This window comes from Triplophysa dalaica, chromosome 1, assembly GCF_015846415.1.
Source record: "Triplophysa dalaica isolate WHDGS20190420 chromosome 1, ASM1584641v1, whole genome shotgun sequence".
Lineage (NCBI taxonomy): Eukaryota > Metazoa > Chordata > Actinopteri > Cypriniformes > Nemacheilidae > Triplophysa > Triplophysa dalaica.
The window spans coordinates 36,455,837-36,482,439 of NC_079542.1; the positions used below are offsets into that span (position 1 = coordinate 36,455,837).

Genomic DNA, 26,603 nt, shown 5'->3' on the forward strand with positions numbered 1-26,603 from the left:
TTTTGTAACTCTATTGACATCCACACCAGCGGACGATAACGTTATGCTTTCGTTCACATTCCCCAATCAATGTTTTTCCCCAAAATATGACCACAAAGGTTGGAAATGCGTTGTGTCTGGAATGTTAATCATCGATACCCAAACCGTAGAGATCCGCCAGAGATTGTAAACCGGTCTGTGTATCGCTCATCAGCTGAAAGTGCACCTAACCACATGCTTCTTTGTATCTCTATCATTATATGTGTGACGTAAATCCTGCTTTACTCCTAAATGATTTTTATTTTAAACTTCTAGTTATGGTTATAATGTGAATGGCTCTTAATAGTTGTTGGTTGGGCATCTGAAGGTTTTTGTTAGGATGGTTTTATCTTTACAAGTCTGTTGGTAAATGTGAATTCAGCGTAATACTGGAAGCAGACGCATCACGGAGTAACGCATCTTTTTCCATCTGAATCTATTCTTAATTGTTATTTGAGCATCCTTGTTTCCTTTTACTGCGTCTTCACTCCAACCTTTCAGGACACAAGTGAAGGAAGCAAGGAAAAGACAAAAGGATGGAGGAATTACATCAAGTGAAATGGTATACCCTCGCTCTCTTTCGCGTCCCTTCAAAGTGTCATCACTAAATGACTGTGGAAACTGAGTTTGCTTCCAAAATAAGAACTTCAGTTTTTTGTATTAGCTGTATTTTTTTAGTTATGATGGCTTAAATCAAATCTAACCAACTGCAGTTCGATTGATGTTAATTGGAATGCACAATAAAAAACGGAGTTAACTCATTTTGGAAACAAACTCTTCATATTTAGCACATTGAGAATCTAAAGAGTTCTTGATCCACGCTACATTAAAATAAAGTTAAAAACATGCTTAAAAGCGGTAAGAAATAATTAACACTTTCTGAAACGTATTCGAACGCTGGGGGAGTGTATTGAGCATAGAAATACTATGTCATATAAATCCGACTCGACTTTTGACAAGTTTACCATGTCAAGCATGAGAAATGAGAAGCCAGCACGTTCAACAGTGTAAAGAGGTCATAATGCATGAAAAAGCATCTGCCCCTTAACTATAAGCAATACGTTTAATTAATAAAAAAGAAGTATGAGGAGCAAAACACGGACACACAAATGCAGGAACATGCACACACACAAAACAGACACACAAACCAATATGCTTGAAACACAACCCCGCAGGCACGGAACACAAAACTGTGTATCGCAAAGAAGAAATACAGTTGTGAAAAAACATTTAGAATGACATAAATATACATTTTCATGAAGTCTACTGCGTCAGTGATTTTTTAAAAATTTTGTTAGATGTTACTATGCTATACTGAAGTACAATTGCAAGCAGTTCATAAGTGTCAAAGGCTTTTATTGACAATTATATTAAGTTTACACAAAGAATAAATATTTGCAGAGTTGACTGTTCGTTTTCCAATTTGCACGGGCATGCTGTCAATCAACTTCTGGTCACATCCTCACTGATGGCAGCCCATTCTTGCAGAATGCTTGGCGTTTGCCAGAGTTTGAAGGTTTTTGTTTGTCCTACCGCCTCTTGAGGATTGAGCACAAGTTCTCAATGGGATTAAGGTCTAGGGATTTTCCTGGCCATGGACCCAAAATGTTGATGTTTTGGTCCCCGAGCCTCTTAGTTATTACTTTTGCCTTGTGGCAAGGTTCTCCATCATGCTGGAAAAGGCATTGTTCATCACCAGACTGTTCTTGGATGGTTGGGAGAAGTTGCTCTCTGGGGATGTTTTTGTACAATTCTTTGTTCATGGCCGCGTTCGAAGGCAAAATTGTGAGTGAGCCAGTAAAGCATCCTGGTCTCAGGATGCTTTACTGTTGGCATGACACAGGACTGATTGTAGCGCTCACCTTTTGCACCCTGAAGCTTAATTAAACCATTTTATTACTCCGTTAGTCACAGTACTGAACTGGGTGAAGACGGAACTAATGAGCACGAGCAGTTGACAGAAGTATAATTAATGATTTATATATTTTGTGCGGAGCCTGAGGGTCTGTGTAGTATTTTCATCCCATTCTGCTGGAATGAAACACTTTGTGTGTTACGCCAGGGCGAGTGATGTTACTACTTCAGGGCGTAAAAGAATTGGTGAACCAGTTCAGTGAAACGAACTGTCTGAAAGACCCGGTTTGCAGAAAAGAGCCAGACTTCCCTTCACTATGGAACAGCGGGCAGATCATTTCACAAATGTGGAACAGATCCAGAGAAGACTGATGTTTTGGGCACCACAAGACCACAAGAGAGTTCTTTGGCAGAGCGTTTGGATCTGGGTAGGCTTGCACCAGCCATTCGTAATTTCTTTCAACGTAACTATTAGCTAGTTTGTAACTAAATCTGTATGTTATCCCTGGGGGGTACACAAGTCTGTATTGGCGAGTGAAGATAAGGGGGTGCTGAACCAGTGGTGGTCTTGTAGGCCAAGAGTAGAGCCTTCAATTTGATACGAGCAACAATAGGGAGCCTATGTTACTTAATGAAAAGAGAAGTGAAATGTGCTCGCTTCGGTTCATTGAAGACCTGTCATGATTCTGCCGCATCGTGCCATGTTTCTTTTGGTCTATTGGCGGGATCATGACAGAACCCCATGTTTTTATGTGGAGATGGCCAATTATGGCCCTCTCTCTGGTCTCATCTCTATTCCCTTCCTATCGTCTCATCGTGCTGTGCTGGATGATTTTGGAGTGTTTGCTATGTGTCCGTGTCACCCGCCTTGTCCTGAATTGTCATGCAAGTCTAGTTTAGTTATTTGTAGTCATGTCTAATGTTGTATCTTGTCTAGTTAGTGTAGTGAGTTCTTGTGTACCCGGACTATTCTATTGTTTTACACCCTTGTGGGATTTTGTTTCATGTTTTGTACCTGTCATTAATGTCCTTGTTTACCCCTTACCCGCTGTCTGCGATTGGGTCCTCTGTTCCTGGGTTCTGTCAGCATACCCTGACAAGACCACTCTTGCATGTAAATACATGTAAACATCCTTATTGTATGTTGGCACTCTTGCCATCTTAAAGGTCCAGTCAGTGAAATATAGCTGCAAGGTTGCGAATTGCAACCAACCGCTAACTCGGCCCCTCCTGTTCGAAACATTATGACTGCTGACAGAACATCGTCAATTATATGCAAGGGGTCCCGCAGTGTATGTAGAAATAGCTCATTCTGAGGTAATAAAAACATAACGCTTCATTGTGTAAACTCTTTATACACCTATGAAGACATAATTATGTATATTATATTGCATTTCTATCAATAGTTACAGAAAATTACACACTGCACCTTTAGGTTACCTGTAACCAGTAATGATGCAAGTTTGGATTTAGGCTTTTTTATATTCATACATTGAGATGATTCACAATTTAACATAGTTCAAGGCATATCATGTTTACTATGTAACTACTCCTCTCCTAATTCCCTTTCTGATGAGCTATGTTATAATACTATAGCATGCGTCGTACTATGTCCATTACTATGTTATTCAATGCAAATTAACCATACTATCATAGCTATGCTAATAAGGCGGCATGAACAGCTAAACCCTGTAGGGCTTTATAGTTAAATGTTTAAAGTTAATGCGTTGCTGAACATGTAACCAGTGCAATGTTGATAGAACCGGACTAGTATGCTAATACCTATTTGTCCATGTTAAAACTGTAGCTGCTCTGTTTTGAACAAGCTGGAGTTTTTGTAATAAGGCAGGCTACAGGGCAACTGCCTAATATTGCGTTACAATAATCTAGTCTTGACATCATGAAAGTATGGATTAGCTCCTTTGCATCTGACAGTGACAGTATATGATGTGTAGTGTATTTCAGGGAAAAGTATGAGTTTAACCACAGTAAAATACGTATAATTTATGGTGATTAACTATACCTATTTTTACACACTTTACCTGATGCAGTATACCTATTAATAGCGACAAACTAAATGCACCCATCCAGTGAGTGACCAGCAGATCGTATATCAACTCTAAGAAATATTACTTTCCTGGCCTTGGAAACATAGCACTCTTACTGTAGTACAGTACCGCTTTAGAAATCATAACGAAATCAAGCAGTTGACGTGACGTTAATATGTGATGAGTAAACACAGAAACAATTGAAGTGTGGATCCAAATGCGGGTTTATTGACCACACTAAAGGGAAAACAAACCGACTAACTAACAAATAACACATGAATTGTAAAATCAGTAAAGAAATTAAAGAATAGACGAAGCAAAGAATGGCAGTATCAGCTATTCACATCTGCATAAACATTTACATTTAGGCATTTGGCAGAAGCTTTTATCCAAAGCGATTTACATTTCATTATCCTATACATTTATACATAGGTATGTGCAATCCCCTGGGATTGAATGCTCTTACCACTGAGCTACAGGAAAGCTCAGTAGTAAACCATCGAGGACAGTCTCCTTAGTTAAAAGGGGTTACAGCTTAAGCGCAGCAATTTAGAATATAGTTAAGATATTTGCACTGGCTTCCTGAGTGTGCGCGGGGAAAGGGTTTTCAGAGTCATGATGGTTTCAAAGCAAGCGGGTCCCGTGTAATTCTTTCGTAGAACCGGATTGGTGGACGAAGGTAGAACGAACTTAGCCGAAAAAAACTGCCAGAATAAACTGTCTCCAAGACGAGAGACAGGTCTCGATGACGTGACCGAGCAGGACCGCACAAACACAAGATGAGCTTTCCTGTAGCTCAGTGGTAAGAGCAAGGTTGTGGGTTCGATCCCAGGGGATTGCAAATACCTATGTAAAATGTATAGGATAATGAAATGTAAATAAAAGCGTCTGCCAAATGCATAAAAAAAAAGATGAGCTTGGTTTCCTCCGTGCACAGATGTTTTAAGCCTGGGGGCGATCCAATTGGATAAAATGATTTTGTGCGCGAAAACCATGTTTCTTTGTCCTGCTTACTAGCTCATATGCAGCTAGAAGTTTTGAGCTGTAATACTCTTAGAATAGGATAAAATGAGTATGGTATAAAATACATTACTGTGCTATGCAACATCTTGTAAGGAATGAAAAGGGAAACATTTAGATATGAAATATGCAGGGATTATAGGTACATTGACCTGAAGTTTGTACAAGAATGTAAATATAAACAGAATACAACTAAGCACACATGCCTTTGAGATTATAGGTGAGGCCGAATAACATGGGGACAAGCATACAATGTGGGAATACATGTATATACATTTTAAAACTGTCTTTCATGGCTACGGAGAAGCAGAGAAATTCAAAGGAGTGAAACTGGTTCTCAGTCTCTAAGGCCCACATAACTTTTCTCACTTTGGTGAACGTCCTGTCCTCCCCCAAGAACCCCCTTTGAAGTCCAGGGAAGAGTATTGAAAACTGTCCTGGTCAGTGATGAAGGTGTTAAAATGGGGCAATTGGACCATTTACATTTACTTCTATTCATTTGGCAGACGCTTTTATAGATTACCTTTTTTTAGGGGCAGCTATCACTGCAGACCAAACAGGGGTAAGGTGCCTTGCTCAAGGTCACTTCAGTCATTTCCTGGTGGCACTGAGAATTGAACCAGCGACCTTCTGATTACGACTCGAACTCTCTACCCACTAGACCAGACTGAGACTCACTGGCGTCTGGTAGATGCCCTGGTCAGAGCCTGTGGTGTTTTACGATACCAAATAGTAACCTTTGCTCCGACCAGATCCTACAGATGTCATTTATATATTTTCTCAAAAAAAGCATTTTTACAGGTATTGGCAACATGGTTTTTAAATGACAGATTAAAATGCCCAGATCCTAGCTGTCAACAAGGGTTCAGGAGACTATGGTATGTTGTGGGTTTTTGTGCGTAAGAAAGCTAGTAGATGGTTGGTTATGCTATTCTGTCTCCTCCCTGACCTGGTCTTAAATCAAGATTCATTCTAAATATTTAATGTGCAGCATCTCACCATCACATTGTTCAGTACGGGCCCGTGCATACACATTCTTTTGGTGGTGTGAGGGAAGCCTAATAATTCAGGCAGAATCATTTTTAACTCATCTTTCTCTTTTATCACTCCAATCCTCAGGTCCTTACACTGGTTACCAGTTACTTTTAGAATCAAGGACCTAAATACATCTCAGATATGCTCATTGAATATAAACCAAACAGACTTCTCAGATCATCAGGATCAGTCCCTTAGAGATAACAAGGGTTCACTCAAAACAGGGCGAGTCAGCGTTTAGTCATTACACCACCCGTAGCTGGAATCTGCTTCCAGAAGATACCAGACATTCACCAACAGAAGCTACTTTTAAATCCAGATTAAACACACACTTGTTTAGCTGTGCATTCACAACCTGAGCACTGTCCTGCTTTACATCAACTGCACTTCTAATTCTAATGAAGAGAGAGATGGTGGTCTAGTGGGTTAAACCACTGAACTGATAAATCAAAGGTTGCTGGTTCAATCCCAGCAGCCACCACCAGTGTGTCCTTGAGCAAGACACTTTACTCCATGTTGCTCCAGGGGGATTGTCCCTGTAATAAGTGCACTGTAAGTCGCTTTGGATAAAAGCGTCTGCCAAATGACTAAATGTAATGTATTTTATTTTTGCTCTTATTCTTTTTATATATACACTCACATTTTTTAATCAATTTTATTGGTGTACAAGTATTTGTGATCTTAAATTATTTGCATTTTAAAGATACGTTTTATTTCTTTCTGTCAATCATTTTATGTAAAGCACTTTGAATTGCCCTTGTTTATGAAATGTGCTATAGAAATAAACTTGCCTTGCCTTTTATACACACATTTAATACATTTTTTTACTCTCAGGTGACGTTTTAAGTTAAACAAAAAGTATAGCTATATTTCTAGAACATTGCTGCTTACACTTTCTGCTGCTACACTTTCTTGTGGCATGTTCTGCGTTTTAATGTTTATTATGACAGCCAAGAGTGTCATATAGGGTACATTTTTAATTTGTGATTGTTGTAGTGTTTTAAGTACTGCCAAATTAATAAAAAATGCTTAGATAACTGATCTCAGATCTGATCTACCTCAGATGTTTAACAGCGCTCTTAAGTGTCAATCTGATTGAGTCCCCCAATCAAATGAATTAAGGCGAGGATCACTGTCCAATCAAATGAAAGAAGGCGTGAGTTGCTATGGACAGAAGTCAAGCTCGATTTCAGTTTCTACTGTGAAAGAGTGGGTTGTAAGTACCTAACTGTTTAATGTTTTATCATAGAAATGTTAGGGGCCATTCACATGTCACATCTAAAAATGTGTGCAAAACACCAACTGCGGCGCTTTCGCCCTCTTTTCAGAGCGCCAGGAGTTTACACTCTTGTGTTGTGCGTGCTTGACCTTCCTCAACATTTAAACAACAAACCTGAGTAAACCACCGATTATAAAAACAATTATCCAACTCCAAAACGCTGAAAACATATAATTTACGTGTTTAATGTCAGTTTGACACATCAAAAACATTACCAGACCTTCACTAGATCATGCTTAACTGCCTGGCTTTGACTCCGATGTGTTTGTAGGTTGTTGTAAGCATATTAAAAAAACTCTATGATTTGCAAATAATTCAAATGCCACGCTAAAATGGGCGTATCGTATTGATAGATCCAACTATGAGATATGGCTTGTAGATCTTATAGATCTAAACTTTGAGTCCAGGTTCACTAGATCTCTCTCCGTCAGGAACAAATTACACCTGGAGATATCAACTCCGTTGTGAGTCAATCCTTTGACCCAAACAACAGGGAGATATAGAGCTGAAGGGAAGAACAGCAGGCAGGAGACGAAGTGATGTTAAATAGACAGACAAATGATTTATTGAATAATCTCAGTTGTGTGTTGATGCTCAAACTTCGTCTGACTAGAAACAGATTCAATATGTGTTTTTAACATTCAAGATTACAGTATCAAAACATTGTCTCATGACATTATTATGAACCTTGAGATGGAGACCAACAGATACTCATATCAGCATAAGACACAATACAACTCCCAGGTTAAACAACAGGAAAGTAAGGATCAAATAATATGAATAGAAGTGAATAATAAAATAAATGAATGAATACATATGATGAATATTGTAATAAATGTGATAAATGAAATGGAATAATAAAATGATATAAACAAGAAACAAGTGTATGTTTCTATCCAGATCTATTAGTATGCACGTCACGCACAATTGAACTTTGGCATATGTATTACACGATATTGCAAGAGTGTGTTGTTTGTACGCAATTGATGAGAATGGGTCTGTATGGTTGCATGTCTGTATGGTAGCAAATCATTGCACGGCCTGTTTCGTTGTGTTGTTGACTCATTGCTTAAAAATAGCATCAACCCACATTTTAGGGAAAAAAAAGTTTATTTATTTATTTAGGGAAACTATGTCTTCATTTACACATTTAACTTGCTACTCTCTTCAGCAGTCAATGGTTTAAACAGTTTCTTTTATTTGACTTTAACAAAATGGGACATAAACATATATGTACTTTAAGCAGGTGTAAACGTTTACTATGTTTCAATAAAAAGTAATATAACAGTATAAAAATAGAAATGCAGACCACAGCTGTACTTATGTCATGTGTCATTTTCGTGGTCATGTGTCGTGGCTTGAGTAGAGGCCGGTGGGGTTGAACGTGTCTTTGGGATGTGGCAGATCTCGTAGGAGGCTGCTGAATGGATATCCAGTTGGCGGCCGCAGGGACATCGCGGGGAGAAATCCAGAAGTTATGTATGGCGGAATAAAGTTTGGCGTTGAGTAGGTAAGTCGCAGTGGACCAAACGCGAACCGTTGGTTGAACCCCATCAAACCTTCGCTCCTGAAGCAGTTTGTGGATGAGGACTGGAGGGGGGAGAAAGCAGATTTGGAGCTGAAGTGTCTCAGTGGAGCATCTGTGAAGCTGTTTGATTGGGAGACGGGCACATTCTCACAGGACGGCACGGCAGCTCCAGTGGGGCTGTGACCCTGCTGATAACCCAGCACCAGATCGATGGCCTTCAGAACGTCCTCTGAACTGCTTTTAAGAGCCGCCTCCAGAACGGACGCTTTCAGGTGAGGGAAGATCTTCTGTAAAACTGTAGCGGGGGTTCTCCTGCTAAGGTCTGATGGGTGGTCTTTGAGTTTCTTGAGCTCGATGTCTGACTCTAGATCGGACTTTAGCGACTTCACATGGACTGAGAGATGATCCGGGCCTGGAGACACACTGTCATTCACGGGGTCACTTGAGGGGATGATTGTAGACGCGCAAGGTAGAAATAAAGCCTGATTCATGAACCCATCAGTCACACTGCTCTTACTCTGGGGGTTTTCTGCAAAGGTACAAATAATGTCAGAACACGTAAGAGTCCATCTTAAAACATGGAATGATTTCACAGAGGACAAAAAGACTAAATTTGAAGTTTGTGAAATAAATGTCAACCCCAAACTGGGAACACATTTCCTCACCCGGGTGAAGCATGCAATCACATTTACAAAACCAATATTTACTAACAGCTTTACTAAAAGTTGGTTATTACTCTGAAGTATGTCTAAACACACACACACACACACACACACACAGCAGTAGAGAATGCACGTACCGTCTTTGAAAGTGTCAAACGGGGGTGAAGTGGACGGGTTTGTGCCGATCCCGGTCGCTCTCGCTGTGGGGTAAACCATCTGCAGCTCCTCCTGCGCCTGTTGCCTCCGCAGCGCCACCTGCGCCGCCATGACACGCTGCCGCTCCGCGATTAATGCGCACTTGACACACTCGCAGTCCCGCCAGCGGCAGAAGCGTTTGTGTCCCTTAAGAGCCGAAACCACCCCGTGATTCCTGCAGCGGGCGCATTTCGGGCTGCGCGGGTAACTCCTGTCCTCCGGGCGGAGGAAAAGCGCCGGATGCGGCGGAAAAAGAGCGAAGCGACCGCTGATCGACTCCATGAGTAAGAGAGAGAGAGCTACAAATGCCAAAGGAGTGAAGGAGCTGAAGATTAAATCCTGCAGGTGAAAAGAAACAGGACACCTGACACACCCCTCAAACACACACACACACCCTTCATCCCACATCACATTCATCTCAGTTCTGTTCTACATCAACACCTGAAATCTTCTCAACATCTGTGGACTGATGTGTGTTTCACACTGATCAATACTTTTATCATGTTTCATTCAAATATAGCCTACTAACAATGTTGTTCTCAGATCACAACACTTTCTTGGTGTTTTCAGATGAAGTAGTTTGCAGAACATCCGCACATCAATATAAGAGTCACATATACTGTATAATGTTGGTCCTTTCTCGTTTCACTTCTTTTGTCTTTAATCCATAGGAAACGTCATTCAGCATTTGCACGCCAAGCTTTTTCTTTCCGCTATTTGCGTTCTGTTGGCTGGTGTGACGCCCTTGTGTGCTCTTCTGGACAAGATGCAGAAAAGAAAAGAAATGAAATGAGGGATTTTATCATTTCATTCAACGTCTTCTCCATCTGTATGTTATCAGTGAGTTGTGCAGATCTTATCTAAACACATGTTGCGCTTCTACACGCATGAGCAACAGAGCCACTATAACACAAGACAGTGTGTGTGGGATCTAACACAATGATGCTCCTCACTAACACTAAACATTTCACCACACGTTCAATAGGCCTGAGCTTGACTTTCATATCATTACCAAATATGAGGATTTAAGGACCATTGTAGTTTTCTGGATTTTTTTAATCTGTCCAAATTTTGCTTTTGACTCTTGATTTTTTTACGTTTGGTTTTAAAATAGATTTCAAACAAAGTTGTAATTTGCTGATAATCTACAAGTTTTGTGTGGTTGGTTGTGTTGTCAACTCTGTGTCTGATTGGCAGTTAACTCTGAAGTAAAGGTACAAGTGCTACAAAATAAAACTGAATTGAATTGAATGAGATAAAAGTTCTGTGTGTTTACAACATGTTTATTTGCTCTCCCACTTGTAAATTGCTTTGGAGAAAAGCGTCTGCCATATGAAGAATATTCAGAGTCACCAGAATACTGTTCAGAATTGATCTTATATTCTTCACAAGACAAATTGCAACACAACTGACGATCAAAGATTTCAATTTTTTTTGTTTAACCAGATCATTTTAAAGATTTTGTAAACATTTTAAATGAGATTATTTTCTGCAGCATGTTTCTTATTCGAAATGTGAGACTTAAACAAACATGAGTTCCTCTTGTAAGCCATGCTCCTTAACCTCTCTCTTTCCCTCTCCCTCCCTCTCTCGCACTCTCTCTCTCTTTCCCTCTCCCTCCCTCTCTCGCACTCTCTCTCTCTTTCCCTCTCCCTCCCTCTCTCGCACTCTCTCTCTCTCTCTTTCCCTCTCCCTCCCTCTCTCGCACTCTCTCTCTCTCTTTCCCTCTCCCTCCCTCTCTCGCACTCTCTCTCTCTCTTTCCCTCTCCCTCCCTCTCTCGCACTCTCTCTCTCTCTTTCCCTCTCCCTCCCTCTCTCTGTCTTGATTGTTTGCTGCCACTGAGGTAAGAGACAAGTGAGGGTCCCTGATGGCTCGTATCTGTTCTGGAGACAGATACGAAAAGCAAAAGCAAAAGCAAAAGCTCTGCCAGAAGAAACCAAATTATTAAAATGACAAATTATAAAAAAATTAAAAATCTGAAAATACTTCACACATTTAAAGGTACAGTGTGTAGGATTTTGAAGGATTTATTCACCAAAATGTAATATATAATACAAAACTGTGTTGTGAGTGGTGAAGAAATACCTTACAAAATGAACCGAAATGTTTATATTATCTTACAATGAGCCATTTTATGTATATACACCACGGGCACACCCTTACATTTAATTTATTAATGTGCACAGCCATGTGTCTATAGTACGACTACACGGACAAACTAAGCGCGTTTCGTAAAACGAAGGACGCACGGGACTAGTTCTTCTTCTTCGGCTGTGTTTTGAGGCAGCTTGCAAAGCGACTACATAGAAGGATTAGCAGAAGAAGAGGAAGAACAATAACAGCATTTACTTTTTTATTAGAAATATAAACGGTTCTTTGTTGCAGTAAGAAGCAAAATTTGCGCTAATGGCGGACCACACATACTCCGCACAAGAGCCGATAGAGCGTCAATCTGTTCATTCAAAAAAGAGAAAATACGATGCAGCCAGGCGACGTCGAGACAAAAAACGGCAGAAAACCCGAATAAACATCGGCGTGGCTTTTCCCAAATGGAGGGCACTGAAGCAGGAAAAGGGTTTGCTAAGCGACGCTGAAGTTGCCAGCTTTCTGCTGGACCGGTAAGTTTGTCTAATTTCCGCTATATAAGTGAACTGTTTGTTTGATAGCTTTAGCTAATAGATGAGCATGAGCATCATTCCTTGTTTTTAGCACTTTGTAATTGTAATATAATTCCTTTTTGCATGGCCGTGTGCAAATCAAGTTAGAAATCATTTTTACAATCATAATTTGCATAAATCGGGTGTAAATTATATTATAATACTGCTTAGCTTCTTTGCATACAAATGTGTAATTTAATAATTGATAGGATAAAATCCAAACTTCCAAGTTGCATAATTTATCAGCAATACAGTGTCAACGAAGATTTGAGAAGATACAAGTGATCAATTGGGGTGATGCCAAACGTCTGCTTTTAGATTACACGCCTTTAGCCTTAGCAAGCGGTTTCAATAGGCAGTAAGTTATGAACCAAGTTAGCGTGGCAAAAAATGCTATGCAAAATAAGCGAATACATCACTGACACAATGCTAAACAAGTAACAATAATATTCACTATAACGATTAGAGTAAATGATGAATTAAGTCAATTTAATTATTATTTTTTCCTTGTAAATTAACCTTGTCACTTGACTTGCAAAGGTTACTCTCTGCTGTCTCAGACGACGACATCTCTGTCCTGTGTCCGTAGCTTCGGTCTGTTTTTCGTCTGTGAGACGTAGATTGCATTTATAAACACCACCGATAATGGCCGCTATCATTTACGGAACCCTTTTGTCCTGTGACGGCAACCATAGCTTCTCCAATGGGAGACAGAGGGGGGTATCGGAGCTGTAGGTTGCAATTTCCTACATCGCAAATAGTGGCCTCTGAAACTTACACACAGAACCTTTAATGTGTTTTTCAGTCTGGCATCAGTGACTAAACCCTTATATTTAATGTCCTCTCCTTCCTCAGAAATTGTCTATCTTCCATGCTATATAGCAGCACAAAGTCAGTTTGTGTCATGAATGTTATTTCTGAAAACTCAAGTAATGAAGAATGACCTCGAATGGTGTGAAGCTTTTAGGCTTTGAACAGACACGTTTCTATCCCATGATGCCACAGCTTAAGTTTATTCTTTTCATTCTGTTGTCAACACATCATAGGTGAACGAGCAGTAGAGTCACATGGTGGATGTACAGTAGTGTGTCATGATACTACATGGGGCATAGTGTTTTAATTTAGCGCTGTCACAGTACATGTTTTAGCCGTATATTCTCTCCCCTGCAGGTCTATTGCTCTCACACAGTTTCTCAGTCCAGTGAGTCTTTTTTCTTTAGTGTTTTTCTGTTTTACCAAGAACATGAGTAAGGGGCATAGTGCCTTTATACCAATCCACTGTTAAACAGCTACACAGGTCCTGAAATGAGATATTCAGAAGAACTTCCCATAACGTTTTATACCGTTTTCCATTGTAGTCCTTAAACTAACTGACATGATTCTCAAGAGCTCTGGGGCTCATTTAAAAAGCGTGCGTACATGCTGAGTTGATCGTAGAGTGTGTATGCAAAAATACATACACCAACTTTCATATTTATAAAAACATTCTTTGACGTGAAAAGTGATTGGCGCCACATGAGGGTCTGCGCAGACAAACACACTTTTACTTGTCCCAGTTCTGCAGATTTTTCTTTCTGTTTGTGAAGGATTTGGACGTAGACAGGTGCTCTTTCCTTATCAATGACATTAAGACATTGTTCAAATTTCAAGTGCAATTTTAAGACAGTTTGCAATATAAAAAGAGGGTACACAGGTTTTCTGCGTGTAATTGGTTCTATCAACCACATGTCCGCACTTTGAGAAACGATGTTAAAATCAAATCAAGGGCGGTTTCTACAGAACATTTTATAAATGAGTCCCTAGTTATTTTGTGAGTTATCTTTAAGGTAAAAACATCATATCACATCTTCTCATGTCTTCAGAGACACAACGGATGTACTGTTTTTTTCTAATGTTAAAGTCTTCATCCCAGCATAATATTTACATTATAACATTGAAATATGATGTTTTGTGTGTGTGTAATGTACCCATTAAAGGGAAATAAATAAGAAGCTCTTTATCAGTTCCTTGTTTCCCAGATTCGATACGCTTTTGTGTTTCAAGATTGTACAAAACCTTTTGATATGCATCATGTAACTAATCTTGACACATATCCGCATATAAAAGTATGAAGGAATGAAAATGAGCTGAAAGAGAAATCAGATACTACCAGACGTTAGAGAGAAGTTGATCTGTCAATGTTAATCTCTCACTGGGAAACAATCATGTGTCTGATATACACACACCATCAGCATCCACATCAGACAGATAGAACATCATGTTATTGTTTATGTCCTTGTGCACCTACACTAACAGACATGACTACACAAGTGATTCTCATCAGCACTGAGCAAATGATCTCTGAACTCTCATCTCACTCTTCTGCCTGTTGTTGCACGTCTCCTTCATTCACAACAATCACAGTTTGTGTTCAGACAGAGAAATCCAAAATCATTACAGGTCGATCCGTGTCACGTCAAACTAGATACAGTACATGTTCACATGTTGATGATGTGGTCACGGTCGATGGGCTGTGACACAGCGGCAGGAGTCAAACTGTCTGAGAGGAGCTTGTATCAGCGTGCTCATGCCTAACCTGCTTATCATTCAGGTAATGTAAACAGATCCATTCCCGTCTCTTCCGTCAAGTGTTTGCCAGGTCGCTGGGGTCATACTGCGACTGAAGTTCATATCACAGACTGCACGAGGGGACACGCACACATCATGAGATATGCACATAAATACTGTAGTTTACAGATGTGTATGTGAAGTCTGACGCTTCAGTAAGTCTGGAAATATCAGATGTCACATTGGCGTGTTACAAAGCACTGTGACTCCGGTCATGCCAAGGTTAGGGAGGGGTCAAGGGTCATGAGATAATATGCGGAGATTAACGTTCTTGTGGGGAGCATTGACTCCCGCTTATTGTCTGGGTTCACATGTGATTGTTATGCTGAATTCTTAAATTGTGAGGATGAAGCGACGCCAGTGAACATGTGTTCGACACTGAGAAGAGAAACACTCCAGAGCTGCTATAAAGTCATATCTTCAGCATTCAGACACACATCTCAAGTCCTATTGACCTTAACTGAAATAAAGCAGCATGATGTGACCATTCATGTCATTTCTGCATTTGTTGAGTTAAAAAAAAACAGAATACAATTAACATATATTTCTCTTAAAACATATTTGCATTGTAGTTCCATTCTTACCTTGAAACATAACGGTTGCTTTTCTGAAATAAACCTGCAATAATAAACCTCCATGACTCATGCTGTGGACAAATGTGACCTCCGGAGGAAGAAACGGCACTTGTGGTCATCATTCTCACATAATGTTGTTTTATTTTATTTCACATTTACAGTACATTTACTTTTATGCATTTGGCAGACGCTTTTATCCACAGCGACTCACATTGCATTATCCTATACATTTATACTTAGGTATGTGCAATCCCCTGCGATCGAACCCACAACCTTGCGTTGTTAACGCAATACTCTTACCACTGAGCTACAGGAAAGCGCACATCAGCCTCCAGAGTTTCTTAAATATTGTTGTGCCTTCATTCTCATCACAGCCCGATGTTTTAAATAATAACTCAATGAGTTAAACAAAGACATGAAAGCAGATTTGACAACTGAAGCGAGTGAAAGATCTTAGAAAACTCAGGAGACGAAGCTCAGATTAGGTAAAACTGTGGGTTTAGGCCGAACATATTGTTCAATAGAAAGATGAGAGTTCGTATGCTACAGCGAGAGACAGAAAGACAATCATGTGGATGTGAATTCCCTGAGAGGGCTTTAATCGTCAGGTCCATTTCAATCTGCTCAAATGCTCCTTTTCATCCATGTCAAGAAGAACTCGAGCACTAAGCTAACACAATGATAAACTGATCCTAAATATTAACTTCCTGCGGCTGCTTTAGTTTTAAGGATTTTGAACTATTACTTCGTAAATTTGAGCATTTGGTTATCACTCAGTGATCCACGGAAGTCTTATTTATTTGTGTTTTGTGTTTCGGTTTCTGTATAGAAGTAAATCTCAATGCATTTACACCTTTATCAAATGTAATCTAAACACCACAGAATAACATTACAGTGGTTCCATCAAAGTCTGAAGGTTTGGGTTTGATTCAGTCACACAAAACACATGTCAAAGCTGAAACACTAACCAACTCAAAAGTCCTTTGACGGGTGCCAGACAAGGGCAAATATTGACATTATGTTTATATTTGATTATAAACGTTACATCCTGTTTTTTATCTTAAATGTGATCACATCAGTCAGAGAAAGAGACAAACACAACCCATTTCCTTCAGGTAAGGTCGTATTAGATTAAACAAGTGTGTGTCTTCTGATAGCAGAACTCAGAGTTTCAACACGCTGTGTTATCGCCGATGATCTTGTTGGCAGAAGGAGCATCTTACATGCCTGCAGTATCTCACCATCTTCTCTTAACGCGTCTCTTTACATTCGAGCCCCTGCAGATCCAGCGGATTCTTATTGTGTGACTGGAAGCTTGTGTTCACACCACCACTGCGGATCCGAGCCCTCATATACCGTCCAGATCTAATCTTCAACTGAAAACAACCCTCAACTGATCTAACGCATGCAGATGGTTATGAGAAATGTCACACAAGCTGAAGTTCATAACTTCAGCATTTAGAGGTATCGTTTGTTTGTGCTGTATTGAAATCATATAGAAGCAGCGCTCTGAACACCGACAGTATTAAGGGCTGTGTCCACCGAAGCGCATTTACACAACTGAAAACGCCCTCTGAGGCGCAGTGTTCTGCTCAAAGTTGAGCATTTTTCAACACGGTCGCACACCGGCGCCGATCGTGCGGAAAACGTCAACTGATGGCCGTTGAAAAAAATGGAAAAAACACGCCGGAGATGGTGGTCTAGAGGGAGGGAGAGGGAAAGAGAGAGAGAGAGTGCGAGAGAGGGAGGGAGAGGGAAAGAGAGAGAGAGAGTGCGAGAGAGGGAGGGAGAAGGAAAGAGAGAGAGAGAGTGCCTCCAGGGCACCACACAGATTTTATTAAAGAATTTGGTGGGTTCTTATCAGAACTAGTACTGGCCGAGGATAGAGTCCTTGTCGTTGGTGACTTTAACATCCATGTAGATAATGATACAGATGCCTTGGGACTGGGTTTCAAAGACACTCTTAACTCCATGGGCGTTAGTCAACATGTGTCAGGACCCACTCATCTTCGTAATCATACTTTAGATTTAATACTATTTTACGGTATAAATGTGGACGATGTGAAAATCCTTCAGCACAGTGAAGACGTTTCGGATCATTATCTGATATTATGTTTGCTTCACTGGCTTACCGCTGCAAATCAAACTTCTTGTTACAAATATGGTAGAACGAATACTACCAAAGATGCGTTTCTCGATAATCTGCCTGAATTGTCTCAATTCTCTAGCATGAGTAAAAACTTTGAAGATCTTGACATTACTATTACATTACTATACATTACTATCCAGTACGGAGCCCTGTGGTACACCGTACTGGACTTGGGATTTGCGGGACACCTCATTGTTTAATGCTACAAATTGAAAACGGTCGGATAAATAAGACTTAAACCATTTCAACGCTATTCTGTTAATGCCGACGTAATTTTCGAGTCTATGTAGAAGTATGCTGTGGTCAATGGTGTCAAATGCAGCACTGAGGTCTAGCAGCACCAATAACGAAATACAGTCACGGTCAGACACAAAAAGCAGATCATTTGTAACTCTGATCCAAGCAGTCTCTGTACTGTGACATGCTCGAAATCCAGACTGGAATTCATCATTAATGTCATTCCTTTGGAGGAAGGAGCATAACTGAGTTGGAACTACTTTTTCCAGAACTTTAGATATAAAAGGTAAATTCGATATAGGCCTGTAATTCCCTAGTTCTTTAGGGTCAAGTTTGGGTTTTTGACAAGGGGCCTTATAACAGCCACCTTAAATGCTTTAGGCACATTTCCTAATGTCAGAGATGAGTTAATAATACTAAGAAGAGGATCCATAATTTCTGGGAGCATTTCTTTCAGTAGTTTTGTAGGTATAGTTTCCAAGAAGGTGCTAATGTTTCCGAGAAGATGGATTTAAAATTTTCAATAGTAATGTCAAGATCTTCAAAGTTTTTACTCATGCTAGAGAATTGAGACAATTCAGGCAGATTATCGAGAAACGCATCTTTGGTAGTATTCGTTCTACCATATTTGTAACAAGAAGTTTGATTTGCAGCGGTAAGCCAGTGAAGCAAACATAATATCAGATAATGATCCGAAACGTCTTCACTGTGCTGAAGGATTTTCACATCGTCCACATTTATACCGTAAAATAGTATTAAATCTAAAGTATGATTACGAAGATGAGTGGGTCCTGACACATGTTGACTAACGCCCATGGAGTTAAGAGTGTCTTTGAAACCCAGTCCCAAGGCATCTGTATCATTATCTACATGGATGTTAAAGTCACCAACGACAAGGACTCTATCCTCGGCCAGTACTAGTTCTGATAAGAACCCACCAAATTCTTTAATAAAATCTGTGTGGTGCCCTGGAGGCCTATATACAATAGCTAGAATACATTTAAAAAGTGTTTGGTCCTTAGTATTAGGTGTTAATAAGTGAAGTACAATGACTTCAAAAAAATTGTTAGACTTCTGAGAGATGCTAAAATAATTATTGTGAAGTGCAGCGACACGTCCTCCTCTACCTTTTAGACAAGGCTCGTGTTTATAGTGATAATCTTGGGGAACGGATTCATTTAGAGTAATATAATCATCTGGCTTTAGCCATGTTTCTGTCAAACAGAGCATGTCTATTTTATGATCGGTTATCAAATCGTTTACAAAAAGTGCTTTATTTGAGAGAGATCTAATATTAAGCAATCCGAGTCGTAACAGTTGATTATCTGTATTTTGTTCATGTTTGATTTGTTAAACATTTATCAAATTACTTTCAAGAGGTTTACGCAATATCTTATGTTTGCTAATCCGGGGGACAGACACAGTCTCTATTTTATGATGTTTGTGAGAAGGGATTATTACATGTTGTATATTTTGTGTATTCTGCAACATGAGACGGCAAGCAGACAGTTGGTTAAGCCATTCTGTCTCCTTCCTGACCTGGACCCCAGGTAGTCAGACTTTAGCATTATTAAGACTATGTGCCAAATTTCTAGAGAGGAGGGAAACCCCATCCCAGGAGGGATGGAGACCATCTCGTTTCAACAGGTCAGGTCTGCCCTCAAAACTCTTCCAGTTATTTATAAAATCTATATTATTCTGCAGGCACCACTCAGACAACCAGCCATTTTGTGATGATAATCTGCTATAAATCTCATCACCACGGTAAGCAGTAAGGGGGCCAGAGAATATTGCATTGTCTGACATTGTGCTTGCGAGCTCACACACCTCTTTAATATTACCTCTAACATCATTTGTGCCAACGTAAATAATAATCTTACTGTATTTACGATTAGCATTAGCCAGCACATTTAAATTTGACTTGATGTCGGGCTCTCTGGCTCCCGGTAAACATTTGACTATGGTGTCTGGTGCCCCCATGTTAACGTTCCAGACAATAGAATCACCGAAACGGAAGTAGCAATGTTCTTCTTTTTCATATGGTGACGTGTATCTGAGTGAAACGGCTTCTGAACTGGATTGGATCCTTGTTGATAAATTGGCTGTTGATAACAAAATGGAGACAGATTTGAATGAGTTTAGTCTGTTGTGGAGGATAACCCACCCATCCCCACTAGACCAGGGGTCTCGAACACGTGGCCTGACTGGAGGAACCTCACCAAGACGTCCAGATTCAGACTTTTTTGATTTCAGTGTATTAGAGAGTGTTACGGCATGAAAAGAAGAGGTGGGAGTGTAATGTTTGTAATACATTTGAAAAAAGAATGGTGTGCACGGATAAATCATTCAGAAGAAATACTGCAACACTGTGTAAAAATAAGTCATATTTTCAGGGTTTGGCTGAAGAACCCAAATGCAGGCAGACATAGTGGCGAAGGTGTTAAACAGATGTTTATTAAACAAAAACAGGATCAACTCAAAAGCCCACGAGGGGGGAACATAGGCAAGACTAAAAATAATAACGCAAGACAAAAAGATTTCCTACGAGGGGCAAAAATGAAACCAAAACTCACCGACACAAGGTCACAAAGAACAGGCAAGGTAATGTATCCACAGACAAGACTGGCACGGGATAGACACGACACGACACGACTAGGTATGATACAAAATGAACAAGCACAGGACAATGAAACATGAGGACTATTTAAAGGGGAGACAGACAAAGGATAATTATTGAGGACCTGGTCAAAGAGATCAAACAATAAGGGAAAGGTAACGAGACGAAAAGGGCGGGAAACACAGACGAGACTCGGAGAGAGAGGCCCAACCTCTCTCTCCACAAAGAACCTTAGGCTATGTCATGGCTCCGCCCCAAGACCAAGAATAGACAAGAAAAGATGGCGGAACCATGACACATATTTCATTTCATTGTGACATTAATAAAAATGTTATGTTCATTCTCCATTATGGATGCGTATCAAAGTGTATTCAAGATGTGTGTCCGTCTAGTTTATTTGAGCGATTTTGAGCTGATTGACAGCTCATGATGGGTCATAAGAGTGTTATAAAGTGAGCAGCCTCTAAATAAAGACCCAAACAGACGGTTAAAACAGTTCTCTGGTGCTGTGAGGATAATAATCGAACTATCAAGAAGAAAACAGTTAGATTCATCCACACATAGGAGAAGTGCAGTCAAAGCACAACTTATTACACAAATTCATCATGAACTACTTATTAACATCAATATTGGTTGTATATTAGTAGACTAAGGTTTGTGTGAAGAGTAAAGGAATAGAAAGGATCAAGAACTCAGTATTATTTCGCAACTCTATAAAATTCTTCATTCTGATTGATCAGGCACGACATTTAAAGATATGTTATTTTCTGATAACAAACAGTAGAACTGATAACACACAAAGCTCATTTGAGTACTGACAGTCATCTGGACTGCTAATATTGAAATGTTTAATGCATCATTCTGGCACATGTTTTCTCATACAAGATTTATATTTGTTACATTTGAGTTTAAAGCAATATTTCCTGTCCGATATGGCGTCAGATAGTATGACGAACGTATATATGTAAGGGAGAATAGAGAACAAACTTAGATGTAAGTTACCTAAAGATTTTATTTGCAGCCCAATTTCAAATGGTGTAATTTAAACAAATAATAAAATAACAAAACAAATGTCAACGTGTATTTAAACAATGAAAGCAGACCATCCCTACTAACTGACACTAAACAATGTCATAAAAGTCATGGTTTGACTTTGCAGACCTGGAATCCAACATGGTCCTCCTTTACACATTAACCCTAATCATAACACATATACATAGTTCTGTTAACAACATGATGACCTCAAATCATATATGTGACCCTGGACAACAAAACCAGTAGTAAGTCGCACGGGTATATTTCTGACAAAAGACGAAAATACATTGTTAGGGTCAAAATGATCAATTTTTATTTTATGTCAAAAATCGTTAGTATATTAAGTAAAGATCATGTTCCATGAAGATATTTTGTAAATTTCCTACCCTAAATATGTCAAAACTTTATTTTTGTGAGTCGATCCCTTAATATCGCGAACAAAAAATCATTGTCATTACAAGAGTAAGCCAATAGAGAGTGTTAAAACAAACCTGTTTCTTCTTAGCAACGGCCTGCTATAGCGTCTCACGTGCGCAGCGTACACAATCCGTCATGATCGCGCTTCAAAACATGGATTCTGATGGAAGCGCGTTTGCTCAATCTAAACGCTAATGACAGCAATAATTTAACGAACCTAGTAAATGATTGTTTCGCAAATCATTGGGAAGATAATACAGAATGTCCAGAGACCGGCTTGACATAAGGGGATGCCCCGGAAGACGACGAATTCAATCAATGTTTAGATCGCTTCGACTCCGTGACATGAAGGAATACAAAGTGTTCACTGCGGACTCAGAATTCAACCCGCTTGAGTGGGAAAATTCTTCAAAGTTCAGGTCAGTTAGTCACAAACGTTCTTAAATACCTTCTTTACAAAGTAGTGGTTTTCATGAGTTGTTTATGTCAAAGTTATGCCAATTTTGCTCTGACAAAATGTAAACAAAACATCATCTTAGCATGTAGATCTGCCTCTGTTAATGATGATTCGTTGCCAGCTCAAGTGTAAAATTGTATATGTTCCTGGAGAATTCTTTTTATGAAATTTTGTGTGTATAAAGTTTAAGCTGTGGTAAATCAATGGTGTAAGTTTCATTTATTTCCCATCATTAGTAATATGCGTTGCTAAGGACTACTTCTGGAAAACTTTATAGGCGATTTTCTCAATATTTTGATTTTTTCCACTCTCAGATTCCAGAATTTTAAATGGTTATATCTCGGCCAAATAGTGTCCTATCATAACAAACTATATACCAATAGAAAGTGTATTTAGTCAGCTTTCATGTGGTGTATAAATCTCAATTTTGAAAAATTTACCCATAAGACTGGTTTTGTCGTCCAGGGTCACATATGGCAAGACATTAACAATACAATCCTAAATACAACTCGAAATATTTCAAGAATACTTCTTAATAAAGACATGAAACAATCAATAAACGTCTCTTCAAAACACACGAAACCATTTCCTACTGTAGCACGATTATGACTTACACAGCCTAGATGTGATATGTGCAGATGTAATAATTTATCACTAATCATTAAAACTCCCTCTAAACAGAGCCGCGTTGAGATCCAGTGATGACGTCATTATACAGTCACGGCATCACATGTGCATACTCAGTTGACATGACAAAATAAAAGCCTTTATGTTTATACGAGACCTATTTGACTCGCTGACCTCATCACGCTGTCGTTGAGTTATTTAAGATTATCATCCAGGAAGTTGAAGTGCAGGGAGAAAACTTTGCAGAAATTGTATTATTCACGCTCAATATAATTCAATTTAGAATTCAATACAAATATATAAAAATCGCTCAATAAGACATCAGAATAAAATGGAACTTCTCCAATACTGTCTAGAAATCATCTCGGGGTGAAGCAGTTTTAAAAAAATGACAAGAGAACATTTCTATAAATTCTACACACAGACTGACAACACTGAAGGTATCCCAATGTTGTAAAGAAGTCAACAGATATGTGTTTGTGTGTGGTGCTGATACACAGTCAGTCAAGTGTGTCGTTCTCTCTTCCTGCAGCTAAATTGTTTGCCTAACACTGAAATATACAAGATCTCATCAGGTTGTCTAAACATCATCAATCCACAAGTAAAGTCACTGAAGAATCTGAGAACCCTAACCCTAACCACGAGAGAGAAAAGACACGTGAGAAAGTGCTAATTTATGCAACAAAATCAACACAACAACACAACAAATACAGCAATTATGTGTGTGTAGACCCACTTTTCCTGATGAGAGGGTTCAACACCCGCACTTTTTCTGCAGTTTTTGCACAAACGAGTCACAAAAAATGCCGAGCGCACCGCCACGCGAAATGAGGTCGAGCTCACTCGAAGCGAATTTCCGCTAATGACGCAATGACGTCATATTTGGCGCGCGCACCCAAGCGTATCGAAAGCCAACAGTATCACAATTCGCGTGCTTTGGATCGCCGTATTACAGTTTTTTCCAACTGCTTACACACAAAATCTTTTCATGTCACATGATTTTTTAAACCTCTCACCAAAAGTGCAAAACTAAACACAAAATCTCCAAAACCACAAGCTATTTCTCAGCCTTTGACTCAGCGTTCATTGCATAAAACACTTTTTTCAAAACATTACACACAATTATTTACCTAAAACACAAAAATCTAACAGGAAGTGACTTGCTTTCCTTTTCCAAACACAACCAGTCAAAATGCTACACTTATTCACCAGGTCACACACACTCTCCTCACATGTGGAAACACTAATTGCTTAACTGATCACTATCCAATCACTGCTTTACTGTAGTATTGGCCTATAAATAGATCAAAGGTCAGATTACCTGTTTTGAACAATGCATGCAACAATGGACAGAGAGCAAGAGGAGTAGGAGGAAGAGGAGGAAGAGGAAGAAGAGGACGAGGGCAAAGAAGAGAAGGAAGGAGAGCCATCTCTGATAAGATTAGGGGAACACTTGTTGATCTTGTGATCAACCACGGTTTGACCATGAGAGAGGCTGGAATGAGACTCCAGCCCAATTTGAGTCGATTTACAGTGGCATCAATAATTCAAACCTTCAGAAATGAGAACAGGTATGAAACTATCTAATGACTATTTTAGCTATACAGTAATGTACAGTAAATACCTATGACTTCATAGTATTGCAAAAACATTTGTAACTCTAAACCATCCATTTATTGCACTGCCTTGAATGAATGAGGTTGGTTATCATGCTGTACTACAGTTTGTACACAATGCTTGTCCCTGATCCAGATCAGGAGCATGCTAGATTTGTGGTTACATGGGACAATGTTAGTTTTCACCGTGCTGTTCTGGTCCAAAACTGGTTTACCACCCATCAGCAATTTGTAGTTTTGTACGTACCCCCAAATTCACCTTTTCTAAATCCCATAGAGGAATTCTTCTCAGCCAGGCGCTGGAAAGTCTATGATCGTCAACCCTATGCCCGCATGGCGCTTCTCCAGGCAATGGAGGACGCATGTGGGGACATAGAGTTTGCCTCTGTCCAAGGTTGGATACGCCATGCTAAGAGATACTTCCCTCGATGTTTGGCAAGAGAAAATGTTTCTAGTGATGTGGACAAAGTATTGTGGCCAGCCCCAGCCCGAAGAAGCGATGAAGCGTAGCTCAACAATGATGGCTGCACCTCCACCAATTTCTGGACTGCCCCCCGGGACCCCACACACACAATTCTGAAGAACATACTTTTGGTTTATATATGTCTTTGATTTTGTTGAATGCTACTGTAATCAGGGATGGGCAGTATTTCAAATACATGTATTTAAAATACGTATTTGAAATACAAAATAGTATTTTGTATTTTGTATTTTAAAGCCTTTGGAAAAATCTAATTTAATTTGTATTTAAATACATTTAAGATGAGTATTTTTGTATTTTCAAAATACTCAAAATACTTTGAGCCAGTCAACCTTTTTATCAGGGTGTTTTCGTGCATCAACCAACATAATTCAGGCCAGACACGCCCTTCCCCAGCCCTAACATTCATGCACGTGAGCTTCAGCTGTAGCTACAACCCAACAATCTGTATTGATTGTGTGCATCTGTGATGACACTGATTAATGATACACCACACAAAATCTTTAGCTTTTAGTAGAAAAAAAACAACCTTTGGTTGAATAATGCCAAATTCTAATTTTATTTATTTTTTATTTTAGACAAACTTTCTATTTTTGTTACTGAGTTTGAAGTTATGATGGTGATAAAACATCCATCCATCCATCCATTTTCTACCGCTTTTCCGAACTACCTCGGGTCACGGGGCATCAAGGCAGGATACACCCTGGATGGAGTGCCAACCCATTGCAGGGCACACACACTCACTCATTCGCTCACGCACTCACACCCTACGGACAATTTTTCCAGAGATGCCAATCAACCTACCATGCATATCTTTGGACCAGGGGAGGAAACCGGAGTCCCGGAGGAAACCCCCGAGGCACAGGGAGAACATGCAAACTCCACACACACAAGTCGGAAGCGGGAATCGAACCCCCAACCCTGGAGGTGTGAGGCGAACGTGCTAACCGTTAAGCCACCGTGGGTGATAAAACATAATAAAATAAAACATTTTATAAAGTGTCTTTTTTTGTAGTTATGTATTTCCTACCAGGCAGGGGAAGGGAAGCGGTAAATAAAATGAAAACGAAAGTTTCTTAGCAGTTAAACACATCATGCTTTTTGGCATTTAGAATAGGCCCAGATAGATTTTAGCCTAATAGGGGTACCTGCACTGAATCACCAATTTCACATGTATTTTGTGTATTTTCAAAATACAAAATACTGTATTTGTATTTAAATACATTTTTCCACACAGTATTTTGTATTTGTATTTAAATACACTTTTCCACACAGTATTTTGTATTTGTATTTTAAATACATTTACATGTATTTATGCCCATCCCTGACTGTAATAAACAGTAATGTTTGGCCTAATATATATGTTCTGTATCTAGATTGCATTTGTGTTTACAGTGTACTTGTTTCCCCTCAGCAGATAACTTTCACTGTAGAACATTGTATCGAAATGTAGATATGAGCACATGAAAGACAAAAGAGCTTTAAATT

At 39.5% G+C, this 26,603-nt stretch overlaps 1 protein-coding gene across 1 annotated transcript; it reads right to left on the bottom strand.

Moving 5' to 3' along the window:
* Positions 1 to 7,797: 7,797 nt before the first annotated feature.
* On the bottom strand, positions 7,798 to 9,939 carry LOC130425547 (doublesex- and mab-3-related transcription factor A2-like). Its single transcript, XM_056751778.1, has 2 exons — positions 9,582 to 9,939; positions 7,798 to 9,311 (listed from the first exon to the last, which is right to left on the bottom strand). The coding sequence occupies exons 1-2, from the start codon at positions 9,919 to 9,921 to the stop codon at positions 8,599 to 8,601; spliced, it is 1,053 nt and encodes a 350-aa protein (XP_056607756.1). The 5' UTR covers positions 9,922 to 9,939; the 3' UTR covers positions 7,798 to 8,598.
* Positions 9,940 to 26,603: the final 16,664 nt, after the last annotated feature.

Excerpts from the sequence above, each read along its gene's own strand:
- LOC130425547 (XM_056751778.1), bottom strand. The coding sequence starts at position 9,921 with ATGGAGTCGATCAGCGGTCGCTTCGCTCTTTTTCCGCCGCATCCGGCG. Across the intron at positions 9,312-9,581 it reads GTTTGACACTTTCAAAGACG|AAAACCCCCAGAGTAAGAGC; the intron begins GTACGTGCATTC and ends GTACCTTTGCAG.